Genomic DNA, 12,029 nt, shown 5'->3' with positions numbered 1-12,029 from the left:
TTAGACAGCAATGCCTTTGGTTATTGGTATGACATCAGTCATTAGAACAATATACAGAAGCCTGGCTTACTACTGCCAAACTCGTATCAGACAAGAGTCATGCTCATCTGATTTCATAATGTTATGTTGAGGTTTGCTAGATTTAGCAGTAAGCCTGCAAACAGCAAGAAAAACTTAGTGACTATTAAAGGTAACGTTCCCCTCCTCCACATAGTTAACAAGAGGGTAAAGTTTTCAATGGAGACTTGAAGGGGTAGGGAAACAGCAGTGTCACTGACAAAATAACTGTTTAATAAAAGTCAAAGCCTGAGTTTAAATAATGAGATATTGAAAGAATTCCAGTGGCTACTTAAGGCTGACAGTTACTGTACTATTACAGTGACTTGACAATAAATTTATACTCATCAGATGTAGTACACGTCTAATTTTACTTCTATACATGAAGAAATAAAGTGCACAACACCAGCAGGTTGCAGGATAACACAGACATTGCCAACTACAAACAATCCTGTTACTGAAAACAGCTTTACAATGGTTGAAAACCATACAGAACAACTACTAAGATTAAATTGCAATTGGATTTTTACTCAAGTAGGAAGGCTCGTTTTGAAACCACCTCTGTGCACATCCATGACACTCCAGGTATCAAAAAAAAAGAGACTGTCTTCTACTGACACATTGCTGTAAAGACCTGACAAATCAACTGCAGGACTGAGTACTTCAGAGTGCTGTGTCCATACTAACTTATTAGTGTACAAAGAAATTAAACTACAAATACCTTGTACAATTACATAGAGTTCAACTAGTTCATTTTCCAGATATACATATAAAAGACTGTCCTGTTTACAACTGTTGCATCTGGAGGAAAGCATTTCAGTATTATGGTCTTAATTCTGAACTGGCACTTCTTGATTTCATCTGAATTGAGGTAACAGCAAAAGCCTTCTTTCAGAATGCAGTACTTACCCAAAAAAGTAATAGCTGCTAAAAAAAAATCACTTCAAAATCCAACTAAACTTAAAACATTTTTTCCCCATGGGATTTATAACATCACACGTGGAAAGCAGCTAAATGTTAACAGATATTAAACTTCATGGCTCCTGCACTATCAGGATGCATTTGTGGCCTCCATGTTTGTTGTTTAGTTTTTAGGTTTTCACATATTAGCAACACTAAACTCGGTAATAAAACCCTCTTCTTACAGGTTTTCTTTAGATATTCTTATTATACTGATGTATCAGATGCAACAGCTGAAGTACATGTCAGACCAACAGCATCTAACAGTTTTCTAGTTCTTGTAACTCTTACTTATTTATAGCAGTGAATAAGAATAAGCATAGAGCAAGAGGATATATTGAGAATCATAGCATCATTTAGGCTGGAAAATCTAGGATCATCAAGGCCAACTGCAAATCTAACACTGCCAAGTCCACCACTATACCATGTCCCTAAGTGTCACATCACAGCATTCATTCTCTCCCCCAGTGTATTGATCTTTTCATTTTAATTGCTTTTAATGTTTGCACAACATTAAAAAACCCTCAAAATAACCTCAGAGAAGCTGATGTATGCACAAGCACATTAGTAGCTTAGGCATGCAAATGTGTGATCAGACAGTTTTTCAGCAACATCACACTTTCAGTTACACACAGACAGAAAGTATCTTTAAAACACTGAGCTGGCAGTAGTCTAGAAGAACCCTGAGTTACTAGTGAACCACTCAGGGTATGGAGGTGGAAAGCAAAGGAATTTTAAGGGGTTTTTATTATTATATGAAACATTTCATTGTTGCCTTACTCCTTTCTTCTTCACATCTTGTGACAAAAGGCTATAAAGTCATTGACCTAATTCACACATACCACAACGCTGAGCTCTAAAATACAGCCTTTGTAAGTCCAAACAGCACCCTCTCACCTGCCCTTGTAACTGTGCAATGACAGCAGACAGAAGAACTATGAGGGATACATGGTCCGGAGGTCTTCAAGATACCAGAATAAGTAACTTCTTTCAATGAGTCTTGACTAGGAATAAACAGCATTAAAAGAGAGTTCCTAGGCTTCATATCAGGACTGTCAAATCTTTATTTTTAGTTTTTAAACATGGGAAGGTCTAAATTAGAAGCCACAGCTGCTTCAAAGCTATTCTAAGTTCTTCAACCAGAAAGTGTTCAGATAAAGACAATAACTGTTGATTATATTTAAGGTCTGAAGATGGTTTGGGGAGACTAAAAGCTCTATGTGATTTTTCTGAACTATACCAGACGGTATTAAAGCCCTGCCATTTTTACCCAGTCCCATCTTTGCCCTTATACCACCATCAGTACAGAAAACAACTCTTCTGTGAACAGCCTCTGCTAAGATCACAACTACTGCCAAGTAAGGACACAGTGAGAACACCACATGGACAGAGCCAGACAAGATGGAGAGACTTCACTAGCATGATGAAAAAAGAAAAACCTTAAGAAGTTTGCTTTAAAAATAGAATACAATAGAATTAACAAGGTTGGAAAAGACTTTAGAGATCATAGAGTCCAACCTATCATGCAACACTACCTAATCAACTAAACCATGGCACCAAGTGTCTCATCCAGCCTCTTCCTAAACACCTCCAGTGATGGTGACTCCACCACCTCCCTGGGCAGCACATTCCAATGGGCAATCTCTCTTTCTGAAGAACTTCTTCCTAACATCCAGCCTAAACCTCCCCTGGTGCAGCTTGAGACTGTGTCCTCTTGTTCTGGTGCTGCTTGCCTGGAAGAAGAGACCAACCTCTGCCTGTCTACAACCTCCCTTCAGGTAGTTGTAGAGAGCAATAAGGTCTCCCCTGAGCTTCCTCTTCTCCAGGGTAAGCAACCCCAGCTCCCTCAGCCTCTCTTCATAGGGCTTGTGCTCCAAACCCCTCACCAGCTTTGTTACCCTTAAAAATAACTGTCTCTCAGTTCCTGTCTTCAGTCTCTCCCTTCTTGAGGGACTTCAGCTATCTCTGGTGTAATTAACACAAACCAAATTTAAACATCTCCAGAGAAATGTAAAAGAATTGAACACCTAATACTACATTTTGTGTATCTTCCAGTCCTTGCAAACTATTTTATGCACTAACAAAACATACCCCTTATTCCCACATTACCAGTCAGAAGCATATGCATCAATTTTGACACACCAATCTGCAGTCAGATCACACCCGCCTCTAAATTTCCGTTCTTTTCATGCAACCCTAGAACTGTTAGCAAATACTGGCCTGCTGCCAATGTTAACACACATTGGAGAGATGGCATAAGGTTGCTTAAAAAACTAAAACTCCAGTTTGCACAAAACTGTTAATGGCATCAACTACCACATGATGACAGCTAACATCAAAACAGTTCTACAGGGCTTATATTTTCCTTTTTTCCCCTCACTGTGCACAGTGAACCTTCTGCAAGAGGCTTACTTTTGCTTCCTGAGGCAGAATACTTCCAAATAAATACTGGCAAAGTTTCACTGGAAGCACTTTGTGAAGAATCATTACTGCAAGTTAAACCCTATGGCCGTTACTTCCATAGCACTGCATCCTGATAGCTGAGGGAGAACTTTTAACTATTAAAAAAAAGGCATAACCATCTGGATTTAAGAGCATCAGATTTGAAATGTATTCTTTGAAATAAATTTGCTATCTACACTGCCAAGCAACACTCTGGGTTAATTCTCTCAGTGGGTTAACTATTATACATTAACATCTATTCTCCAAGTACTTCCCTCTAAGGCAGGAAGTCAGAAAGGAAAACAAAGTAGAAAATTAAGGGGGTTTAAAACCAGCCACCACCCCCACCACCACCACAAACACACACAAAAAACCCCAAGCAACCAAAAAAACTCCCAAACCCGTGAAGAAAACACACACCAGCACTTCCCCCCACCAAAAAAAACCAGAACAAAACCACAAACCAAAACCAACCAGCCCCCACAAACCCACCATAACTCCCCACAAAAAGCAACACAAAACAAAACCAAACCAACAACAAAAAACCCAACCCAAAAACCCCACAACAAAACCAACTGAAACAATTTCTCAAATTCACACAGTAAAGTGATGGCAGATTTGAGAACAGAACTCCAGTCTCAGGAGACCCCACTCTAGTTTCTTGTTTACTCAACTACGGTGCTTCTCAGATAACTTTGTTGCCTTAGCCTTTGAACTAGCTGAGGCTGTTGTTTGGAACTCTTCCAGAACTGAACTATCCAGCCCTAAGCACGTACCAGGGGAAAAGATGGGGAGTTCTACAGAGTTTTTTCCTTTTTATTAGACATACAGATCATCTGTGTGTCACCTACAGACGCTTCTTCCAGTTACCATAACATTGCTGTAACTAACATCACGCAACCACATAAATTATGACTGCCGTTGCATAATCCCCACATGGACCCCCTGCAGATATTCCATAGAAGGCAAAGATTTAGGTGGATTTCACAGGTCTTGCACAACAGACTTTGCAGACACTTTTAGGATGCAGATATTTCAATCACAAATGCTCAAGCTGCCAACTAAAGCAAAAAAAAACACCAAACCAAAACAAAGCCACTTCTGGCAACTGTAGAAACTAATCCCATTCTCCCCCGCTGATGTAAGCGCAGCAGCAACTTGCCTTTTTTTGTTGTCTATTCCAGTTGTCTTATGCAAACTTATTAAATATACATATGCATATTTCCATCTGCAGCAGGCATAATTCAGCCCTGCATTAGCACTCCAGCATGCAGTGGTACAAGCCTATCTATGCAATCTCGTAATCGCAGTTCATTTCTTGTTGGCTTTAATCTTTGTGTCAGATGCTACTTTATCCCCAAACTGGTACACAGACCTTCCAAAAGGCCTAAAAATAAAGAGCTTAGACTGAAATTACAATTTACCACAGTCTCCACACATGAGAGAGTATCATTTTATTTCTGAAAGCTGCATTTCTAACCACTTGGTTTACTTTCCCCTGTGAACTAAGCATATTAAATCAAGTAAGTTTTTCCTCCCTACCTAAAAGCAAAAACATGGTTAAGCACTTCAGAAGTGTTGTGCTCCACATAATTTGTATCTTATTTTGCCTCACTCTGGATTACTGGTTAAATCTGCTTATTAAACAAATTTCACTATTTCCTTTGTGTTTCTGTATTGTTTTGACTGAAACAGCAAATTCTCTCTAAATAAGGCAAAAACATGACAGAGGAATCCTCATTTTGGAATTTGACATTTACTTCATGAATGACCTGCACCCTCTGAGGGGAAAGCATTTACTTCTGCTGCTACTCATAGCTTGCAATACAAACTGTTTAAGTGTAGGCAAAAATAAACTCTTAAGTCAACATTTCTTCTGTCAGAAGACAGAAGCTGTTTGGGTAGCTCAACTACTACATGTACCCCTTTGGCAATGTCCCATTGCATGTTTAGATTCAGACTTTATTGATGGACTTGTTTTGACCTGGTAGAGCAAGTCACTCCAGCTCTAAACCCACTGAGAGGCTTACTGGAGAAGAGTTAAAAGACAAAAATGGGGAAAACAGTTGGAAATTGTGCAAGAAGTGTGGTATATAATTAAGAAGTGGTTTTCTTAAGTATACAGAATTCCTCATCAGTAAACTAGAAACTTCTTAAGTGAGTAAGCATTTGACAAAGCTAGAACAGAAGTCAAGCTAGAACTTGGTCAAAAGACTTTCACCACAATATCCTATCTTCTTCATATCAGTTTACTTCCAGAAATCTGCTGCAAAGTGAAGCTAATTCTTCTCTGACAGTTAACTCTCACTTACAGAAATAAGTGCATTTACTCATCCTTAGAAAGGACTCAAGCTACAGAGGAAAGAATTTCTGCATCCATCTAACAACTCAGGCTTCAGATTCCAGAGCAGGTTAGAAAGTTTAGCTAACACTTTACCCAGAAGTTTCTATACTTAAGCCCCTGTTTCTGAAAGGCCAAGTAACAAATAGGAATGTAGGACCTGAACCTCCCAACTAGTAATTAATGCTATGGAATACTTTTAACCTTAATCTTTAAATATTGAATCACAGTGTTGCAGTAGGAGCAGCACAAATATTTTTACTATACGTTGTGCTTTACATCTATAAATTCTGTTCTCCGCTCCAGACCATCAGTCAGTACAAAGCTAAGCTGCTTTTCCAAGTGTTCTCCCTAAAACTTGAAAATAGAACACGAACAAAACCAATACTACAATCTGCAAATCACTGGGTAACAAATACAAGCTTCCAGTCAGAAGTCTCATTCATATGTAAACTCCCTGGACAAGAGCATAGTTTACGCTCATTTGAAACTGGTGAGAAGACAATTCATAGCTTTTAGTTGCACTACTCTGAACTCTTTGGCAGGACAGACACACACAGAGTTTCTAGAATTTTAGAAGAACTCTACTATGGGTCATAAAATACCTTCTAAAACCACAGTATTTACATTCAACCTCTTCATGTTTCCCAATACAGAAGTTCAAAACATTCCAGTGCCACACATTTAAATCCATCTTTAACTCACATCCACCTCAAGATGCATCACAGAGTAACAGAGATCAGAGGGCACATGGCCAGTGATGGGGAACTCATAGGCATACACAAATAACTTCACAACCGAAGGGAAACACTGCTTCTGAGATCAGCCACAAACGGCTGAGTAAATTCCTAGAGACAGGAAAGGAAGTGATATCAAAGGACACCCACATACATAAAAATTAATTCTTTGGAAGTAGTATTTTATATATGCAGCAGGTATTAAAGTGAGTCTAAAATACTTCTATGGTCTCTAGGTGCTTTTTGAAGCTTTCAAGGAGCAAAAGTCTGCAGTCACGTCTTTAATATTTTAATTCACAATATGCAACTGGAGTAAAATCAAAAGAAGATTCTTTAGGTTACTTTAATTCTACTTTCCTCCTTATGAAATTATAATTTTAGTTCCACCAATATAAAGAAACTGGAGTCTGACTTCAAAGGCAAGATGAAATACTCCTCAGTCATCAGCTTCCCAGCACATTAAGGTGCACAGTGGGCCATGATAAATACTATTTTTAAATGGTCGACAGTACATCAGCTGTGCATAAATATGAACTGTCTCCACTGAGCGACTGCCAGCAGTCTTCATTCTCTTCATTATTAGTTGCAATGAAATGTCACCTTCATCCATTTTAGAATACATTTGAAGATTACTAGCAGTTCCCATCGTGCTTTTAAATTACTTCTAAGCCTTCAGCTGTTTCATTCCTGGCAAAAACTGTTTCTTCCGCTTTAACGAAAATAATCTGCCTTTTATTTCCTAAGCAATGCTATTCACCTATAGCTTAAACATCATACAAGAGAGATGACATCACCAAGGCATTTCGCTGAGTTATTCTCAGTAAATCACAGCCACAATCACATCTGAAAAGTCGAGCCTACCAACCTTAACAGTATGCTTTTAGAACACTTTGTAGTTTGACCCCAGCCTTTAGCAAACGCACAATTTATTTTCTATCCTGGGGATCTCTAACGAACCTGTTCAATCAGCAACACAAGAGCAGCAATACTTTCATTTCTCCCTCACCATTTAGGATATTGCCAGACACCTTAAACAGCTTTCTCTTCAGCTACAGTAAAGCGAGCATCACTGACATCTGTTTAAAAACTGTGAGAACCACTTACAAAGGAGCTAGAAGCTACAAATTTCAGTCCACATAGCTGTGGCAGGTTGAAAATTCCTTCCCAACGTTAATAGCAACACAATAGCAAAGATCATCCTAGTAATCAGCCATCACCCCCACATACCCAGATACCTGGCTGTGCCAGAAGAAATGTGGACACAGCTAACCGGGAACCAGTACTGCGGCAGTTCCCGTGCACAGCTCCTGCCTGACACCCGCCGCTCCCGGTCTCCACATTCGCGGTGCGCCCGAGCTTTCACCGCAGGACCCGGCACGGCGCCCTCCGGACACGGAGGCTTCTCCCGGGGCAAAGCAGTCGCTCCGGGCTCGGCCTTCACAGGTAAAACCCGGCCTCTCTCAGCCGCATCTCTGCCTCGGTGCCGGCAAGATGCTAAGGGAAACAGAACAAGGGGCGGAAAGAAAAGGCGGCAGAGGTCGGCGCGGGAAAACGCTCCTCACCTTGGTGAGCTGAGCAATCTTCTTGCTCATTTTGAAATGCAGGTCCGGGCTGTGCTCTGCGCCCAGTCCCGGCTGGGCCGAACCGGAGCCGAGCTTCCCCGCGCCGGGCACGGAGCTGCCGCCGTAGCTGTGCTGCGGCTGCTGCCAGCCCATCCCCGGGGTCGCCATCTTCACCGCCCGGCCCCCGCCGCTGCTCGGGCTCCGCCGTCACGGGCCCTATCGGGGAGCCGCACCGAGGGCGCCCCAGCCGCGAAGCGCCGCCAGAGGCGGCTGCTCCCGCCCCGGGACCGGCCTCAGGCGCTTCCTAGTGCCGCCGTCTCCACCAACGGTACCGGGCTGCGGGCTCAGCCCTTCGGGGCCGCTGCGCCAAGCCACGCCAGCCTCGCCTCTCTTGTCTCGCCGTCCTCCCGAGCAGCGAAGCCGGTCCGGCCCTCGGGCGGGCGTGAGCGGCGCCGGGACGAAGGCAGCCGGTTGCCGGGCTGCCGCCGGGCTGTTTACGCCGCGCAGCGCTCGCGTCAGCGCCCGGCCCCGCCTGCAGCGCACCGCCCCGCCAGCGCGTGCCCCAGCGCGTGCCCCAGCGCGAGCGGCCCGGCCTGACTCCCTCCCGCGGCGAATGCGCGCGCGGCCTCCTGCTCGCCCCCGCGGTCGCTGGCGCGGGCGGCGGGCGGGAGCCGCCGGAGGGCGCAGCTGGCGGCAGCCCCAACGGGCGAGGACGGGGGGAGACCCTTCTGCAACACGGGTGCTGCTGCGAGAGGCCTGGCCATGGGCAGAGAGGGAGAGACGCACAGGTACAGGTTTTAGGCAGGGTTGCCTCTGTGTTAGGGCTTGTGGCGAGTCAAATGCCTAAACCTCGTCCTCACAGCGAGCCCTGAGCATGCAGTGAGTGCTGGTGGTGAACCACAGAATCATAAAGGCTGCAAAAGACGCCTAAGACCATCAAGTCCAAACACCAACCTAAGACCACCATGGCCATTAAGCCATATTCCAAAGTGCTGTGGCTACACCTTTGTTGAACACCTCCAGGGATGGTGATCGCCACCTCCCTGGGCAGCCTGTGCCAGTGCCTGACCACTCTCAGTAAAGAAATTTTTCCTAATATCCAACCTAAACCTCCCTCTGCACAACTTGAGGCCATTTCTTCTCATTCTGTCACCTGATAGTAAAGAGAAGAGACCAACCCCCATCTCACTTCAACCTCCTTTTAGGTAGCTGTAGAGAGCAAGGAGGTCTCCCTACAGTCTTTCCTCCAGCCTTAACAACCCCAGTTCCCTCAGCTGATTCTCACAAGAGCTGTTCTCCAGGCCCTTTGCCAGATTCATTGCCCTTTTCTGGAGATATTTCAGCACCTCAATGTCCTTCTTGTAGTGAGGGTCCCAAAACTGGACCCAGTATTTGGGGTGCAACCTCACCAGTGCTGAGTACAGGGTATGATCACTTCCCTATGCCACTCTGTCCAGGTCCCTCTGTAGAGCCCTCCTACCTCTGAGCAGATCACCACTCCCACACAGTTTGGTGTCGTCTGCAAACTTGTCAAACCAACTGAATTTGGATGGAGGGGTCTAGGGCAGAGCTTTTGAGCTCTGTAAAGGCACCAGGAATGCAACAGTCCAGTCTTCATGAGTGAATAAAGTGGGTGAAGTCTCGCTGGCCCTTGGGTATGTCCCGGTCTGCAACAGAGTTCAGTGTCATTTTCTCACAGGAGCAGGTGGAAGGAACAAGTAGCATTGTAGACTGAACTTAGTAATAAATTAGATAAGCACTTGACTGCACAGTGAATTAGGGGTTTGAAGGAAGAAAATCCAGGGTGCTCACAGACCATAGAGTGAACCCTCAAGTGACAGGGGAGGTATTTGCTAGGGCTGGCCAGTCTCCACCAGTACAGACGCTGCCTCCACAGACCACAGTTACAGACCTGCGATCTGATGAGTATGGAACAGAGGTCTCTGCCGGAAGGAGTTCACAGCTGAATTTAGTACATCCTTTAGCTTGGCTTTGATTGCTCTCTTCTTCTGCTTCCATCCTGTGCAATTCCTGAGAATAACCACCCTCTTTAACAATTTAATGTCTCTTTGCTTGGCTCTGGTCTTGTGAGAATTTATATATTAATGTGGTTGGACACGTTTGATTTCCTGATTAACAGCCTCTGCACTCATCTTTTAAAGAGTCCTTGGTACTCTCTGCTGAGCAGTTTATCTTTTTACTGCTTTTTTTCTGCTCTAAAAATTTCTTCTTTGCCTGCAGTCTTTGTAGGCAGACAGATACATCAAAGAGGTAAACTACAAAAAATGCACAGCTGAATCTGTTGTTCTCAACAAGGGCATGGAGAAAAGTATCCCTGAGAATCTGCAAATGATGGCAATAGGTGGAATAGTAAATTATAAGAAGAGAACCATATTATAGAGCAATCTGCTTCCCTTTCTGATAGAGATTCGTGTTTGCATCATAATATAAATGACCAACTGAAAATGAACTGCCAAGTGTAAACCTGAGGCTGTGGGGCAAATGAAATTCTTTGATGCACAGATGGGACTCCATGCAGAAAGTACAGTTAGATGCTGCTGCTTCTGTACAGATTGATTGTGAAGAATACAGGAGAAGAGCTTGCATTGAGATCTGGGGTCTGTAATTTCCATGCATCTGCACACTGGAAAGGTGTTCAGAAAAGGGACACAAGAACTACAGAGGCTCTGGAAAGAGTCTCGCATCTTGAAAGATGCAATAAACCCAAACCATTTCCAATTGTGAGGAGTCTAAGAAGGGATTTAGCCCTCGTCTTTAAGGCTTGTTGCCTTAAGCTCAGAATTTTCATTGTTAAGGAAATTCTGACAGTGATTTTTTTTTTTTTTCCCTTCTGAAGTGGCCCATTCTGGCTACGGAGAACAAAGGACAGATGGTGCCTACCCAGGCAGTGATTCATGCAGATGAAATACAAGGGGCAGAAAGAATATTAGGAGCATCTGTATCAAATCTGTGTCCGTGGATGCCGTCCATGAATAGCACATATGGTTAATTCAGTTTTGTGAAATTAAAAAAATAATTCAGTGTCAGAGGAGACTTGATTTTTCATGTCTAGGAAGGTCAAGCTACTAATTAAAGCAGCAGTCTGATTGTGAAGACTTGGTTACAGATAACAGTTGTGTCTGGCTGATTGTGTGACCTTAAGCAACCTTCTTATTCTCGTGCAAAAGGGCACTTGCTTTAGTGTACTTCATAATGCCTCCGATGTTAAGGAATGGCTGGATCAATATTCTGTACTTCTATTCATTATTCTTGGAAGCAATTTGTTTTTGCTTCTAGAAATCTCAAAAATACAGAAAAGACTATTTCAATTTACACATTTAAAATATTGTGGATAGACTGATTTTTCAAAGACATTTTAGTGCCTTGGATTCATCAACATCACTTCTGAGATGAAAAGCCACACTGTTCTATTTTTCCAGTTTCTTCTGAGGACTGTGCCCATTTGCTGTGGTTCATATTGGCCCCAAATCATTGTTTTGAAGCGTTATGAAGTGATTTGTATCTGCTAAGATGAAATAGTCAAATATGTTTCTTTGTTGTCTCCTTGTACCGAGTTGCTAAATACTAAGTTTTGTCTGGGTGCTTTTAAATGAAAACGAATGTTCTTTGTCAATATTTCATAGGATTTTTAGTAGCAGTTTTCATATTTGTAGTTTTTCAGGCTTCTCTTTACATACTTTGTGCCTTTGGAGCTCAGTTGGTGGCTGCTAAGCTCTCTGCATGTGTAGGATGGAGCCTGTTTTCTTAAAGGTTGCTTCTGCAAAGAGGCTTTATGCAGCTGAACAGTCAGGACCCCAGTGCTTTTCCCTTGGTGGGATTTCATGTCTCATTAGTATAGTCTGATCTGTAGGTCTGGAGGTCTCCCAGGGCTTGGGCTGAGGCCATCCAGAAGCAAATGGGGAGGCAGCA

The 12,029-nt window shown here is 43.2% G+C and overlaps 1 protein-coding gene across 1 annotated transcript in view; it reads right to left on the bottom strand.

Moving 5' to 3' along the window:
* The window catches only part of FAM184A (family with sequence similarity 184 member A), a 62,497-nt gene extending 54,089 nt beyond the window's left edge, over nt 1–8,408 (bottom strand). The window contains exon 1 of the mRNA XM_054174005.1: nt 8,100–8,408. Within this exon, the coding sequence (XP_054029980.1) occupies nt 8,100–8,267 (168 nt within the window). The 5' untranslated portion in view covers nt 8,268–8,408. The remainder of the gene's footprint in view (nt 1–8,099) is intronic.
* Nucleotides 8,409–12,029: the final 3,621 nt, after the last annotated feature.

This window comes from Dryobates pubescens, chromosome 28 (assembly GCF_014839835.1).
Source record: "Dryobates pubescens isolate bDryPub1 chromosome 28, bDryPub1.pri, whole genome shotgun sequence".
Lineage (NCBI taxonomy): Eukaryota > Metazoa > Chordata > Aves > Piciformes > Picidae > Dryobates > Dryobates pubescens.
Note: the sequence above shows the minus strand (reverse complement) of the source record. Positions and strands in the feature narration are given on the sequence as shown.